General features: G+C 41.6%; 1 protein-coding gene across 2 annotated transcripts in view; it reads right to left on the reverse strand.

The window, feature by feature from the left end:
• Positions 1 to 13,221, reverse strand: part of adcy9 (adenylate cyclase 9) — a 38,311-nt gene extending 25,090 nt beyond the window's left edge. For both annotated transcript variants that reach the window (XM_031289172.2, XM_031289171.2), the window contains exon 1: positions 9,136 to 13,221. In XM_031289172.2, coding sequence (XP_031145032.1) covers positions 9,136 to 11,023 — 1,888 coding nt within the window. In that variant the 5' untranslated portion in view covers positions 11,024 to 13,221. The remainder of the gene's footprint in view (positions 1 to 9,135) is intronic.
• Between the last annotated feature and the right edge of the window lie 4,172 nt (positions 13,222 to 17,393).

A 17,393-nucleotide genomic window follows, 5' to 3' on the forward strand; every position in this document is an offset into this window, starting at 1 on the left:
TAAAATGTCCTAGAACGCTTTTGTATTTTTTGCCATTGACCAATTATGCAAACTAATGTCAGATTCCCCAAATCATGTTTTAAAAATAAAATATGATGTAACGGAACTTCCTGCACTAATACATATGATCAAGTATATATGTTTTTTGTACGATTCAGTAGATTCACATGCTTTGTTATTTTAGAGTTATTTTTGGCATAGGTTTATTTAAATAATTTAATTTAAAACCAATAAATAGGCTAGATAAGACATGGGATTAAAACATGTTCCGCTTTAAAATAAACATGTTTACTTTTGTTGAATAAGAAAACAATACAATAACTATCATAGTAGCATGTCTTGATAAATCCTACAGTGAAGGTGTAAAAAATTATAAATAAGGTTGAATGATTCTTAAAGTTCTGATCAGTCAGGAATAGGCATGGTTTGCCTAATTCTCCTTTACAATAATTGACTACATGTTTACAATTGGGAAGGCAAACTCATTAAAATATCAGTGTATATGACAGATGGAATAGTGGCATTAGAATGTGTCAGAGTCCACCAAATGTGGGCTTTTACAGACATTTTGTTTTTGTGCCCTGTACTACCACCATCCACCATAAGTGGACTTGTGTGTTTGTCTTGCTTTCTTTTTTTCGCTCTTTTCTTTGTGATTTCCCAAATCTCATCCTTACTTTCCCCCCACATTATGGCTATAACTCTCTTGCTCACTCTTATATGCTCTTTAGCTATATAAACCAGTGCAAAGGAAGCTCATGGATTTTTTAACAGGCTTGAGGCCGCACTCTGTATCTATTATTCAGAACAGCCGTTTAACACAGCACCACTCCAGCATTCTTGAGTTGGCACACACACATGCACAAACACACAGGGCAGTAGAGACAACCAGCCGCTGTTGCCACACTGGCACAAACAGCTGTCGCAAACATGGAATTTTAAACAGTTGTCATATTACACACATGCACACCAAATACAGAATAACTAGCAGGTAAATGGGAGATATTAATGTGGCCCCATGTGTGCAAACCCAAAATTAAGTTTATAGTAAGTCACACACAGACACTTTTGTCATTTGATTGTCTGACACTCATACATACATATCCAGCATTTGATGGTCAGCAATGTGCATGACATTTTCCCAAAGTAACAGCATTGAGAAATTAAAAAAAACGGTGGCCTGCTGGTCAAAACCGCAATGTCTGGGGTTCTAATCTGGCCAAAGACCTTTGTTAAACGTCATTCATTCTCTCTCTCTCTCTCTCTCTCTCTCTCCTTAATATCTACTTGTGTGTATGTATACGTTGAAATATTTGCTGGTTATTTTAAGATACACATTTCATTGCCAGGGCAAAAACTACTGCATGGTGGCACCAGTAAAGAAAATGCAAGTCATCTTGTGAGTAATAAATGAGACCAGGTAGTGAGTGATTCCACCTGTAACAAGTCACATTCCAATTATTCATTCAATGGCTTTATTTGATTGTGAGATAATACTTTAGTGTCTGTTAAATACAAGCAATGCATGTGTAAAGACAATGTAATTTGTCACACTGTTGTATAATTCTTCATTGAATGACTGAGAACTCACAAACAAGAATAAGCATGTGCAACCTTTGGTCTCTATCACACATACCGGAAAGACTGGACAGACCTGTCAAAAAGATGAAATACAATACACGCAGGTGACTCGTTTGTTTGGGATTAATATAATACAGTATAATGTATTCAGACTTATTCTAAAAATAGCAAGGTGTATTACATGGACAGCAAACTGCCAGAAAAGACTAGTTAAAGATTAAGTGTGCGTGTTTGTGTGCGTGCACACTACACATGCAATCAGGCTAGGACAGGGTTGGGCACGCTTATCAACGCTGAACACACACAAACACATTTGACTCAACACATTTTTGAGCAATAGGAATGACAAACTTCTCAAGCAATATGTGGGGGTGGATGAACAAAAGAAAGCTGATTAGACAAATGTGTGCAAGAGAGAATAAGTGTTTGACACTAGAGATCCTCTAATGGAGGGAGATGCAGAGGATCCCAGTAAGTGTTATTACAGGTCTATAAGGATAGAGGGTGAGCGATGCAGAAAAGAAGTAGGAGAGAGAGAAGAAAGAAGACTATCTGTAGAAAGCTCCTGCTATCAGTGCTTCTGCCGGTTCTTTGGCTACTGGCTGTCACTGTTAAATTGTGATTTAGTGTCAGATCTACACCGTCCTTTCTCTCTCTCTGGAACACACACACACACACACACACACACACACACACACACACACACATTACAATAATGATAATGGAATAAGGATGTACCTAATATGATATTGTAGAAGGGCATTATGTAAGTAATTGTAGGTCCACTCCTGTATTTGTGCATGCATGCGTGTGTGTGTGTGTGTGTGTGTGTGTGTGTGTGTGTGTGTGTGTGTGCTTGCGCAGTGCTTAGGAGTGTTTTTTAATTATATTTGCCTTTTTAACTGTATTTTTGCTTGTTTTAACTGTAAGGTGTCCTTGAGTGCTATGAAAGGCACCCATACTTAAAATATATTATTATCATATATTATATATACCATATACCATCATACCCTGGTTTAGGAGTCACGGCAATTTCGAGTGGTGTGCCACGCTACCAGTGGCGCTTCCTCCGAGTTGTCTCCACCGCTAACCCCATAGAAAAACAATGGCACAGCCAGCGCGGAGCGATTTTACCGCAGATCATGTGTAAGCTGCTTTAGGCAGGATTAGTGAGTGATAAAACATGGACTCTGTTCTTTTTTAATTGCCTGCCACGAAGATGACTGTCACACCTAGGGTAAAGTCATAAGTTGTAGTAAAGATGTTGCTAAAACAAAAGAAACAGCAATCTAGCTGATTACCACTGCAACAATCACAATGTATGATCCCACATTGAAAGTCCCATTTTTATCTAATTTCCTCTCTCTCCTTTCCCAGTAAATTCCTGCTTGGTCTCAGTCTCTCTCTCAGCCAGACGCAGACATGTTTGCGAGACCACCTAGTCAAGTGATTACAGTTGGCCTTTGAACCTTGTAGTGGCAGCGTTGCTGAAAACAAATGAGGTACAAGTAGCAGGGCCGAAACAACACCATGTTGGGTCACAGGCTTTAGGGCAACTGTCTCCTCTCAACTTTATACAGAGCATTGCTTTCACACAAACGCACATATACTTGTACTAGCATACAAAGAAACAGAGGACAGACTGAAGGTGGTGTGTGTGTGTGTGTGTGTGTGTGTGTGTGTGTGTGTGTGTGTGTGTGTGTGTGTGTGTGTGTGTGTGTGTGTGTGTGTGTATGAGACTGTGCAGGAGAAGGACATTAAAAAAGTAGAGGATGAGAGAGAGAAAAAGGAAAAGACAGAACAATGCACACACAGGGAGTTTACTCTACAAAGACAACATTTAAAGCCCTAAATTAGTTTCTACTCTGTGCACATCTATAAGTGATAAATCTCTGTGTGTATACATGTTGGTCTGTGTATCTAAGGCAAAAATACTTTGATCTGTCATTTTATGTCCTGGATATCTTATCTTTATCATAAAACACACACACACACACACACACACACACACACACACACACTTTGTTTGATAGGCCAATGCAGCGCTGTGGCTCTTATCAAAAGGTGAAGATCTGAGGAGGAGAAACAATTATAATGCAGCACAGACGTAACGACCTTGCTGCCGTCTCTCTCTGCTCAAACTCTTTACTGCTCACCTCTCCCATGCTCTGTAATAAAATCTAAATCTACTGAAAACAGCTGAGAAACTTTGGCTGCAGAAAGTAAACATGAAATCTGCTCTACTTTCTCTGTTGAATTCACGCGTATGCCAGTAAGCCATGACAGTGTGATAGTTAGCCAGCATGCACAATACCAGGACCATGAAACAGAAACAGCTAAATGTAATTCAGCCATCATTTATTTCATTATTTACACCTGTGTTTTTTCTACCGGGACATGTTAAAATGTCTTCTTTTTATATTGTCTTATGTGTCTTTTATATCTCATATTTGCCGTGTTGTTAAAAGGTGCTATACAAATAAATTACAAAATCTTGCCTTCTGTGGAAAAGGCCAGCTATGTACAACATAAAGGGGGGCAGTGCCTGAATAAAAATTGTAAACATTACATGGCATCAATGATCCCGGAAAACTTCACCATCAGATAAGTTTGTCTTAACCTCTCAGCAGAATTTCACTTTCACCTTCCCACCTTTCATCATGAATGTATTTCCATGAAATTTGGCACTGAGATCGGCCTTGGGTTAATGAACTACTAATGGTGTATTATGGTGATCTACATGCGGAATTTCCATGACTCCAGAGGAGGAAACAAGATGAAAAGTGGGATTTTAACCGAGCTCAACCTGCAGAGTAGGAATTGCTAATCAAGAGAACTCTTGACAAGTCCATGACAAAGCATATGTCCTCTTATAATGGAAAGCACATTTTTCACAACAAAAATATTCAACTAGCTATAGAGCAACAGAAATTGTGATGGAGGTGGTATGGAAGTGAGATACTTCCCTATGAGATAGCTAAAATGTTACTTTTACCAGAAAACAGTGGATAAAGCCAGGGTGTAGATTAGCAAAGTCCATGACCCACTGGGGCTGGCCTGGTTATAGTTAAGGATCTGCCATTTGCTGCTCCATGTTTAGGTGACATGTTTGATGTAGCACAGACTAACCTGCCTGAGGGCATGGACTTCCAACTGCACGAAGAATAGGCATGTTTATACACATGGGTGTATGTGCACAGACACATAAAAAAAGACAGAACAAGGAACTATTTGTGCATGCAAACACAAAAATGTGCACACACACACACACACACACACACACAGACAGTACCTCCAGACTCACACAAACTGAAACTGACAAAGTGCCACCCCATGATACCATTAGAACAGTTCAAGGTCTAAACCTTGAGTCTGCAGATATACAACATGCTGCTATTCTGCACTGTAACTAAACATGTGGAGGTCTAACTAATGCACACACACACACACACACACACACACACACACACACACACACACACACACACACACACTACAATAATGATAATGGAATAAGGATGTACCTAATATGTAGAAGGGCATTATGTAAGTAATTGTAGGTCCACTCCTGTATTTGTGTGTGTGTGTGTGTGTGTGTGTGTGTGTGTGTGTGTGTGTGTGTGTGTGCTTGCGCAGCACTTAGGAGATACAGGCAGATACAGGCATGACATAAAGACCAGCTAAACAGGGCAGAAAACTGCAGGTCTCACCACCTACAGTTAATGCTAGTGTGCTACAAACAGAAAAAGACAGGGCAGAACTGGATAGGAAAGCACAGAGGAGACATGAGCAGTCGAGCACAGGGGACTAGGAGCAACCGATGATAAGAGTGAGATTGAGGTACAAGGCAAAGCAGGAACATGGAGGGTGTAAATACCATAGTATCTCACTGGATATAAATAAGTAAGTAAGTAAGTAACTAATATGTGAAAAAAAGGTACACAATAAACAACTAAATGAAAACTGAGAATGACATTCTCGTGAGACAAACATAGTTAGACAGGGAAGAAATACTGTGCACAGATGTGGGAGAAACTTAGAGGTCCTGATGTGCTTGAATAATAAGACCTCTTAAAACCCACCAACCTACACACAAACACACACACACAGATTGCCAAAATAGAGAGGATGAAGGAAGAACAATAGTGGAATGTGACAATCACTGGGTTACCATCTAAAGATTTAAGAGAGTGACTGGCCTGAGAGAGTGAGTGTCCATTGCTGAGTTAGGGACTGTTTGTTATTTAATTAAGGGGCCATTGGAAGAGTTTTGGGACCTCTAGGCTAAAAAGATGTGACCCTCCCCTCACCAGTAATAATCTTTCCAGGGCCCTCCAACATGATTTGAAAAAAAGGCATGGCCCTCCCCTTGCGTGCAAGTTTGCACTTAACATAGAAGTACAGATGTCATTTGATTTTTTACAACCATGATGTACATGAGTTAACCTCTGCATTCTCATCTTACACATCACACTCCTCTGTTATGGTGTGGTGGCCATTTCAGTAGATTTACTCACTAACATAGTTGTGGAAACACAATAAGCATGGAAACTAAATGCACACTTCATGCATTACTGCATTACTTCAACTACTAAGTTCCTCCTCTAGTAAACTAGTATTCATATGAAATAAAACAATAAAACATTGAGACCATTCAGCAAAGGACACTGGGAAATAACCAATTCAACACTGGTTGCTATGGACTTAGTCAGTCATTGTATATTTTAGCACCTAGGTAAAGGTGCCGAAGCTGAACATTATATTCCAAAACACATCTGTTTATTTTTAAAGCAGATTTTAAATTACATTTTAACAATTTAACAATTCGCCCTTATGAAATCCAATCGCGGCACGGCTATCTTGGAACGCAATAGACAGACGGTGGCGGGATGCCCCGACACTTAAATTCAACTAAAATGTAACAGTGAATAATCAGTGTTGGACCTACAGTCTGTTGAGATGCCTCTCCAAATGCAGAAACAAAGCACAGTCACACCATAAAACGTTAAGACACGTTGAGAAAAAAGATAAGTATTTTGCCGTAATCCAATGATACGGAAAAAAAGTAATCCACAGCGATCAGTAGATCCACAAACAGAGTCACGGTGTATCCAGCAAGGCCTATACGAGCATCACATTCACCAGCCAGCTCCAAACAGGTGAACGAGGCCTCTCCACTTCGCCATTTAAACAAAGTGGAATAAACGTATAAAAGTCCAAATCTACACAAAAACCGCAATCAAGCTGACATCACATTTATATACATGGCATTTAGGAAACCAAAGTTGGGTGACACCCCCCCAAAGTGACCCAATGATCACCTAAGTGATTGTGTATTAGGTGACTTTTATGACCCCAAGTGATTTTAACAAATCCAGTGAACAAAAGGGGCACATTTGAAACCAACCCAATTTGCCAAATTGTTTCAATAGATTTTGTTACTTTTAAAACTGCTGTGTTGACTGTCATTTTTAATTTGTGTATAACCTTTTCACATTTAAGAGCAATTGTATTGTAATCTTTTAAACTTTGAGGTTTTTCCAATGATCAAATGCCACACCGATGTAAATGCAGGTTTTGCACGACTCTCTTATTTCTGGCAGCTTTGTTTTGTCCTCTCTCTTCTTTCACAGTCTTCACTCGCTTTGCATATTTGGTAATATAGGCCGTGCCTGAATAGGTAACGTTTGCTTCGCCTGATCCGCAATCGTCAGTCACACTGTAGCTCTGCTGTAAGAGCCATGTACGCGCAGAGAGGACCTCCTCTTTGTAGCGCTCTCTCTCCTGATTGGATAAAGTAGGAATGGGAAACCAAAAATTCATTCTTTGTTCACTGAACCACAGAGGGACTTGAAGGCCCATGTTGATGATCAAACACTATTTCAAGGATGACTGAATGTAGGGCCACTGTACACTGTAAATAAACCTTACTGTCCTTTTAATTTTATGAAACAGCTTCACACTATTAAGGTGGATATAATACACACTGCATACCCTACTGTATACACTGTACGTGCACTTTTTGAAAATGGTGCACAGTTCAAACTTAACTAGTCTCAACTTCTTATCTTCCTTTGATGTTCTCGCCACATACCTGCATAGTTAATGCATTTGTCAACAGAGGTATGACTCATCCCTGCATCTTTCATTAAATACATTAAGCAGATGTTTGAGATTTGGCAGTTAATATAGTCTTGACAAAATGTACATTCCATGTACTGCATCGTGATGGGAGATTGTTTGCCTCTGCGACATCCCTCACAATCATTACATATATCCCTTAGATTCAGTCCATTTCTAATGCAACTACTTAAAAACTACAGTATCTTACCAACTGGCTGCATTCATGGTCAAACAAAGCTGTGTTTGCTTAGTTGTTGTTGTTTAAAGGAGAGTGGGGTGATGGGTATTTAGGGACTAAATAACAGAGAATGGTTGAAAGCACGCTATCTGAGGCAAATCACTCTGCATGCTGGGCGATCTATAGCAAAGACTTGACCAAAGACAGCCCGACAGCCATAAAGCAGTGTTACACAACAGACCACATGTACAGGCCTGGGAGACAGGTGAGAGACTGAGGCAATGAATGTGATAACACAACAAGGATGAAGACAAAGCAGAGGGAGAGATGTGGAGCATGGAAGGAAAGGAGACGGAGAAAGCGGAGAAAGCAAAGGACAGAAAGACAGAAGAGCTAACAGCTAAGAGTGTTGTCAAGTGGCGTGGAATCCAAAAATAATTCACCTACATTTTGTAACATGTAATTTAACTTAGGGACAGATGTCTTATAAAACTCAAAGTATTCTGAGTGTGTGACAAACCTCTGGCAAATGGCAAATTCAAGAGGATTAAACTATTATTAACACCCTTAAAAACTGATCTGTTCATTGATTTTGAGTGTTCACTCTGTAAATCGCTTACAAAGCAGTAGTATGTGATTCTGACAATGTACTCCTCTCAGCAAAAAGTGATTTCTCTCAATGTCCATTTTTCTCTCTCACTGCTAGAGAAGCAAACTGTTAAGGTCATCTCTTTCTGTGAGCAGGAAATTGTGGGTCTCTGTTTCAGCAAGAAACTAGATGCCATTCTCTCCTATTCACTCCCTCAACAAAAGCTGCATGTCAATATCTCACTCTGTCACTGTTCGCCAGTCTGGAAATAGAGAGTGATGGCACCATTTAGAGCCAAGTGTGAATACACTCTGACACAAGGCCTGACAATAGAACAGACAGTCTCTGTTCGTGAGAGACCTAAGATTAGACGGTCCACAAGGAATCCCCTGCTGGAGAGATTAGTTCCATTGATGCTGCTCTCCACGGATTATTGACACAGAGTGTGTCTGTGTGTGTGTGTGTGTGTGTGTGTGTGTGTGTGTGTGTGTGTGTGTACTTAATATGAGCAGTGAGTGTTGAACAAGTTGCAGACAGCCAAGTAAAATGTATTTCCATATCTTTCACCCTCTGTCTGGTGTCTGTCTAGTCTCTGCACCCTTGCACCATTTTCTAGTCTTATGTAGTGAACATATAAGAAAGTTAGAGTTGAACAGCCACTTACCCTTCAGTTTCTCCACCACACTCTGCCCGGCTCTCTCCGCCACCTGCCCGTCCTCTCTTTGGTAATGGTCATCCAGGAATCGGGCAGTAGCTTCTGACAGGTGGACCTTGCCCGCCACGCCCAGCTGCTCCATCAAGTTAGCCAGATTGACATCATTTGACCACACATCAAACTTGAAGCGCTTCATTCCCAGGATCCCACACAGGACAGTGCCCGTATGGACGCCGACACGCATGCTGACGGTCTCACATGTCTCCTGGCAGAACTGCTCTATGGCCTGGATCATGCCCAAGCCCATCTCTACACAGCAGTAGGCGTGGTCTGGCCTAGGCTCAGGGCAGCCAGCTACACAATAGTAGCAATCTCCCAGAGTGCTGATCTTCTCACAACAGGTTAGTTCACAGAGCCGGTCAAAACGTCCAAACAGATCATTGAGAAGGCCTACCAAGGCTGGTGCTGACTTATTGGCAGACATTCTAGTGAAACCCACAATGTCCGCAAAGAGAATGCTGACAGGCTCCATGCGTTTCATATTGAAAGGCCGGAAGATTATCTGTCCACGGGGGATGGAGGTCTTCTTGCGTTTGTGATTGTTATAAGGGTAATTCTTGCCGCTTGTGGCAATTTGGGCTTGTGAAACTCCACCGCTTCCTCCACCACCCACTGAGACGGCGGAGGCAGAGCAGGCGCCAGAGGAATAACGCTTGCCAGAGTTCTCACCACCGCCCTCATCATCACCTTGCTTCATCAACTCATCTGCAACTCGCCGCGGCATGACAGAGTGGATCATACGCTCCTTCAAGAACTTCTCCACTTCCAAGTCTTTGCCGTGCATGATAGCCTGGCCCACTTTGAGGAAGGTGCTGCGGGAACGCACCTCCGACATGATGAACAGGTGGATACCAATGACATGGGCACACAAGTGGAGCAGAGCTTTGGCCGGGCCCAGCCAGCGGAGGGTGTCTCCTCCCCAATCAGAACCTGAACCCACTAACCCTGTCCCCCATCCAGTAGTGTCATAACTCTTTTGAAGCAAGGGCAGCCATTCTAATGCTTCAAATAATATAGAATACAGGAGCCCTAGCATCACTGAGGCATACAGACGGACATGAAGGACACTGTATAATAACAACAGAACCTCCATGCACAGGGAAAAGGTGCCCACGGGGGAGATGCAAGGGGCTAGAGATGGAGCTACTTTGTCTGGTGAGGGATATGAGGCATTGCCACCGCCAGCCCACTTCAGCTCAGTGTAGCCAGCAGTCTGTATCTGTGGAGCTAAGGTGATGGCGAAGGTGACCGCGATCAGGAGCAAGGATGTTTGGTTGTACAGCCACGTGTAGGGTTGGGTTAAGGTGAATAAAAAGAGCAGCACTAGGATGACTAAAAAGGAGGCTGTGGGGACTAGGAAGGCCATGGGGTTGCAGCGGTCACTATTGACCGCAAAGTACACCCCCCAAAGCACAGCTGCCACTGCCAGGTAAAACAGGACATAACGGAAGCGCCGCTGTGTTTGAGGAAAGCATCTCTCTTGGCACGCTTCTTCCAGGATGGGGGAGTCAAACTTGGGGTCCCAGCACTGAGCAGCAGAGCGCTCGAACAGTGGCGGTGCCTTCCTACGCACCCTGGAAGTGGTGGTCCCAGCCGGTCTGGAGTCTGAGCTGCAGCTGGAGGAAATACTGTATTTGTGGAGGTTAGGGTTAATTTTACTCACAGCCCCAAAGCCTCCGGCTCCTGCTCCACTGCTGGCAGCCCTGAGCGGCTCATGTTGATGCACGTGTGGCGCGCTGTTGGTAATCCGCACGGTCACAGCGCCATCCCCGCTGGAGTCGCAGCTCACTTCCGTGCCATGCATGAGAAGCTGTCGGTGATGTTGCAGAGTGGCCATATTGACTGTTGTGACGAGAAAAAGAGGGGCGCGGGGAGGTGTTAAATATTAATAATATCTTCTGATGGCCCTCAGGCAATTAGACGTGGTGCGTGGACACCGTGTGCACATGTGGCACGGAGAGGAGGGAGGAGGCGGCGGCGAGAGAGTGACAGGCGGGCAGACAGAGGGAGAGGGAGAAAGAGAGAGCAAAGGTGTTTGTTGGAATAATCACAGTGCATGAATGGTGAGCACGGCACAGACGTCTTTGCTACGCACACAGCAGCCTGCACACTCACTCACACAAGACGCGCCGTTCCAGTTTCTTGAGCAGTTCATTATCCGAACCCGGGTTTGCGTCAGTACTCACGTTACATGTATCCTTCTCCAAAGAGGCTCTGGGTTTGAGCCCGGCTTTCTCTTCAGCTGCGGTAAAAACACTGTCATCACTCTTTCTGCCTCCTGAATTGAACATCCTTCTCGGAAAGGACTGGTTAGTGATACAACGATGTTATGCCTTCATCAAGTCGGTGCTGACGTTACATGACTGAAAATGACCTCATCTGGATGTGCGCAATATTTCGATACTGCTGACATTACAGAATCAGACAGCGTCAGGAAAAGATATCCAGATTGTTCTTCATTCCGAAATAACGTTGATTGCGTGGTTAGGTCCAGGGCTTCATCGTATGAGCAGATACAGACTGTCAACAGTTGGCGTTGTGCAAAGCAAGTGGCTACAAAAGTTACACTGTCCCTTTTATCTCCACAACATGCGCGACAAATGGTCAATTTACATTCCCTCTCCCCTCTTAAAACACCCCCCTTCAAAAAATAATGCGTGGACTGTATACATTTTCCACTATGAAGCATCAAACTGTAAGAAAAATATTTTCAAAAAAAGAATTCCTCACTTAAAAGGCTATTCTCGTTTCACATAAAGTAGTTTACTTTATATGCTTCGAATGTTTTACGTTAATAATACCGTCTTAACATGTGGGCAAACTTAATATTGTTGATTAAAAAGTAGGTGATCTGTAATTGAGGCGGCTTTACCTTCCACTACATCCCTTTTCATACATGTCCAAAGGATTTGCATTTCTTATTCCCATGCATTCTCCTTCCATCTTTATTTAAGCGGGCCCATGAAAATAGTCCAGACTGAGATATTTGGGAGCCCTGTCCAGTCCAAGATCCAGAGCATAAGAGGCCTGACAGGCAGGCCTATTCCCACGGATCCAGCCCCGTCCTTTCCTGAACTCCCTCTCCGGATCTCCAACGATTATTCCCCCTCTGCCTTCCAAAGAGGGGATCGGGAGGGGTATACGATATTCAAAGACTCTTAATTCAAAAAGAGAAGCGCAGAAAATACCATCCGCTGGCCCACATTAGTGTAAGTTTGCCTCTGCTGGGAGTGTCTGCAACTTGTTGCGCGCAGTTGGCAAAATATACTGCTATGAGGAACAGCCTCGGTCGGAGCAGGCTGGTCTATAAATAGTGATGATCAAAACTCTTGCAATAACAACACCAACGGTGTGTAACACTTAAACTGCTTGTCATAAACTTTATCTGTGGAACAACACAGGAGCTTAATACATAAAAACGTAGTAGGCTACTTAAAAATCACGTCGTACAACGCGTGCAAAACGTCAGCGATAGGCCCCCCTCTCGTTTCCAAAAGCTCCCAAACTTTTTTTTTCCCAGGCCGTATTTCCTGCGTTTGGAGAGGAGACCCAGTTAGGAGTCTCTTGTTATTTGGAGCAGAGGCTGGGTTTCCTCCCCTCGCATTCCCCCAGAGCAAAAAAGTAGAAAATCCCCAGATCAATGAAGGAAACCCCTTGGATACATCCTCGGTGAGATTATCAAAAAGCGCCCCACAAACGGCACTATATCTCCTTATATCAACCGATTCCTTAGGTCTGGATAGCACTAGTTTTTGCTGGCATGCTTGTGTCCAACAAACACAACACTGTGCGCTCTGGCTGTGGCGCGTCCTCTTCCGTCCGCCGCTGGTTGCCTCCCTTTTCCCCCTGATATAGCTCTCTGCTGGATTTTGGGGCTAAATAAAAACAGCCCTACAGCGGGAGTTTTGCTGATGTTTTTCCGTCTTATCCGGGCGAACGTATTATCTCCACTCCTGTAGCTGCCACCATCTTCGCTGTGACTGGGTCGGAAATCCTCCCCCAGCTGTTGTGGCGGTGCGGGTTGGTGCCTGTCAAGCAAACCACAGTTTATAAAATAAAAATGAAATAAAAAAAATTCACGGTTTCCGGTCTTTCAAGACTGCCAATAGATAATTAAATATTTCACATTGGCTTAGCTTTCAAAAGCTACAGAATACAGGAAGGCTCAGAAAGGATCTAATAATGTTGTTGGTTAAAGAAGCATCATTTAAAGACAGGAAAAAGCATGAGGCAATAGGCCTACAATAAAACATTATTAAAAGGTAGCCTATAGCCTACCTTTTAATATTATACATAGGCTAATGAATTATAAACAACAACGTTGGCCTACTTAATAACATTAGCTTACACATCGTTGGCCTAATATGATTATTACTTTACATTTGTTTTTATTGAAAGTGTAACTCGGGAATGTTAGGCCCCAACTCAGTGCACTTTCCTGTAGCCTATCTGTGTCAGGTGGGCAACTGCCACGCCTCTTTAGGAGACATAGCGACAGGTTCTGAGCATACGGTCTATTCTTTCGCCCCATAGCCATCTAAGTAAATATTGGACCCATTTTTCATGAGCCACATATCGCCCGAAAATTCTGACACTAAAATGGCATTTACAAACGGGCAAATTTGGAGGAAATTAACTTTGTTTGAGACCTGTTTCTGTCTCAGCAACAAACTATCGCGAGATCTGGAGACAGTAGGCAAACCTAATCAAGTAAACTAACGTTCGCAAACGCCAAAGGTAACTCATTTTCGTAATGCTAAATATGGCTTTTAGCTATTTAAATATCAGGTAAATATCTAACATTATCAATGTTAGATTTGTATCCATCTACCCAACGTACAACACTTACAAACGCCACGCCCTAGGAGACAGGAGTGCAGGCCTACAATTTAATACTTTTGGCGCGGCTTGGAATCAAATGCGCTATCTCTAGTTATAGAGTATCTTTGACTGAACTAAGATAGGTAGGCTGCAAAGTAGTAACGTTACCTAAGTGAAACACAAACAATTTCACGCCTTTAATTTGAAGGCAGACTCTGACCTCCGGTATCTCCCTGATTGTCTCTGCCTCACTTGACGGTTGGTGTTGTGCTGGATGTCGTTCTTATAATTCATCCAGAGATGTCCAGAGTGGAGCTACGTTCAAATCGCATGTAGGCCTAGTAATTGTCATTGTCTCCGTCAGGACTGATGTGTTATGTCGGATTTCTGCGTTGCTACTGCTAAATTATTATCAACCCCCTATTACAATCATAAACATTATTAATTACATTGCTAATCACAGGCTAGAAATAGCCTACAGGTGTCCTGTCATGACAGCTACAGAAGGTGCTATCACCATGGTGTGTTGATGTTTTGACTCATTCCTTGAACCTGTATTATCATTACACACTCGAGTTATGTAGGTTATGTTTTCAAGTGGCCTACTGCCTAAAATTTGAGATTAATATTTTTTTCAAGGTATTCGTTCATATAGTAGTCTTTCCTATTTTCTGTAATGTAGCATGACACAGGCTACACAATGATTGGAAGGGGTGTGTTAATTGGCTAAGTTTGGTGTATTACGTAACTAACCCATACCATACTTATAAGCAGTGTGGACCTGGTAAGGCATTATTTTTTTATGCTATTTCATTATAGTAGGCTATTATAATTTGCTTTACAGAGATGCATTCAGAATCAGAAAATTATTTATTGCCAAGTAACACTTACAAGGAACTTGCCTTGTTGGATGGTGTATTCACAAACATATTATTAGGAAATAAACAATGAGAAACAAATACAATATAACTGTTTAACATTAAGAAGAAAAGAGGCTCAGGTGTTTCTCATAGTATCTCATAGGGGAATTGTTTTTGAGGGGACTCAAAATTACACAGACATTTCCACAACCCAAGTAGATTACATAATGTAGAAAATAAAGAGGTATGAAAGGAACTTGTCAGTTTGGCAACAGTTTAATCTCCGAGGCCAACTGTATTGAATAAGGAAATACCACGAGGAAGAAAGGAGGAGGGTTTACTGTGCAGTGGCCTATTACACAATACGAGTTCTTAAGGGGAAATTGTGCAGAGGAAACACAAATGTATTGTTATTTATATCTAAGGAACGTTGGCTATCACATATCCGAGGTGATATGTGCTTCATCAGCGTGAATGGACACAATACTGGATTTTGTATAGACCACGCTGTACTTTCAGCTGGAGATAGTGAAGTGATGGGATTGTGAACATCAGGTGAATAAAAAGAAGATAAAGGTAACAAACAGTTACAGTATAGTACAGTTTCAGTGTGTGTGTGTGTGTGTGTGTGTGTGTGTGTGTGTGTGTGCGTGCGTGTGTGCGTGTGTGCGTGCGTGTGTGCGTGCGTGCGTGCGTGTGTGTGTGTGTGTGTGTGTGTGTACGTGATATGTAGGTGGTGTGTGCATGTGTGTGTGCTTATGGTCGAGAGCTGTGTGTCCTTTGAGAAAGCCATAATGTTTAAACTTTGAATCCAATAAAGCAAGTAAGCCACTATGCATTGTTAAAGTGTGTTTGTGTGCGTGTGTGTATCTGTGTAAGTGGTACGTGGGTGGCGTGTGCATGTGTGCGTGCTTATGGTAGAGAGCTTACAAGAGGCCTGTTTGAAGAGTTGATAAAGCTGCACTGATAAGTCTTTGTTAACATTGTGCCTTAAACCGGGAGCACGGCCTGTCTGCTAAGCAAACACAAATTATACATAGAATATGAGCTCCATATTTACAGCATTTACTACATATGCGCATGTATGTTCATGACTTGTGTCGCGTGTGTCATCCTGGTGTGGTTGATGATGTGATATTTTATTGGCCACTGTGGGGAAATTAACTCCTTGCCTTAGAGCTTAGGGTCAGCTGCAGGACAGCTGCAGATTTTCTTCCAAGTATTTAAGAAGCACCAGAGAGAGACATGCTGCCAAAGGATATGGTGACAAATAGGCTTAACTCTGCTCATATTAAATGGTGAGTTTTTTTTCTTGAATGTGTTCTACTTTTGAAAGCCCATGTGCAGTATTACCAGCAGCATTTTTTTTTTTGCCATGCTAGCATCATGGCTATACGTATGGCAAGTCGGTCAGTTATTCCACTACTTTGGTCTTGACTGAAATCTCTCAACAGCTATGGGATGGATTTCAACGAAATTTTGTACAGGGGTCAAAGACGAATAAGGATTTAAAATTTGAAAATAAATGAAAGTGTCAAAAAATGCCAACTCAAGCAATTTCTATTTTCATTAGAGTGTTCTATATACATCTCAACAACAGGAATTTAATTTAGAAATGCAATTTAATTTTTTTTGATGAATCATGTGATTTATTCCATGAAAAATGTCCTTCCTGGGTAACGGGAATGGATTTAAAAAATATTTAAATGTCTACCTTTTTAGCATATAAATGTTTAGGCATATCCATAGTTACAGCTAATCAAACGCACACTGTTCAAAAAAACTAAGTTTTTAACACAATTAATATGATATATTTGGGTATTTATAATTAAATGGGCTCATCGTTTGATTTTGGTCACACAATATTCCATGCCAAAAACAGAAAAATGATGAAAGAAGTCTTAAAATGCTTTACAGTAAAGGTTATCAGGTTATTATTGTATACTCAACTGAGGAAAACATGATTGTGTAATATACCATGAAAATCTGAGTTTAAACAGTTGACTGTGTCATTGTTACTCGGGATGACATCCTGTTAGCCAGGAATGACATAATGCAAAAATGCCATAAAAGATTAAAGAAATACATATTATTTTATTAATATAATCTAACATTATCAACACAATGCTTGAAACGTGATAAATACTAATAAAAAAACTATTTTCATTAACATGTCCAATCTGGATAACAGAGGACATGTCTTGGGTAACAGAAGATCTTCGTTATCCAGGAAGGACAAACTGTTATCCAGGAAGGACAAAAACATGATTTTCCCACCAAAACTCTGTCAAACATGGCATACTCAGCTAAAATATATCTTAGCCTTTAAAACATTAATGCCATATTTCACATGAAATAGGCATTTTTTTAAATATCAAAACATCAAATATGTTTTATTAGCGTTATCCAGAAAGACACATGATTTTTGGACATAGTTCACCAGTGACTGAAAAAACATTTTAAATAAGGGTAGGATTGTTACTATATTTGTAGGTATCACTGCAAACATCGACACAATTATGCCAA

The sequence above is a fragment of the Sander lucioperca genome, chromosome 4 (assembly GCF_008315115.2).
Source record: "Sander lucioperca isolate FBNREF2018 chromosome 4, SLUC_FBN_1.2, whole genome shotgun sequence".
Classification (NCBI taxonomy): Eukaryota; Metazoa; Chordata; class Actinopteri; order Perciformes; family Percidae; genus Sander; species Sander lucioperca.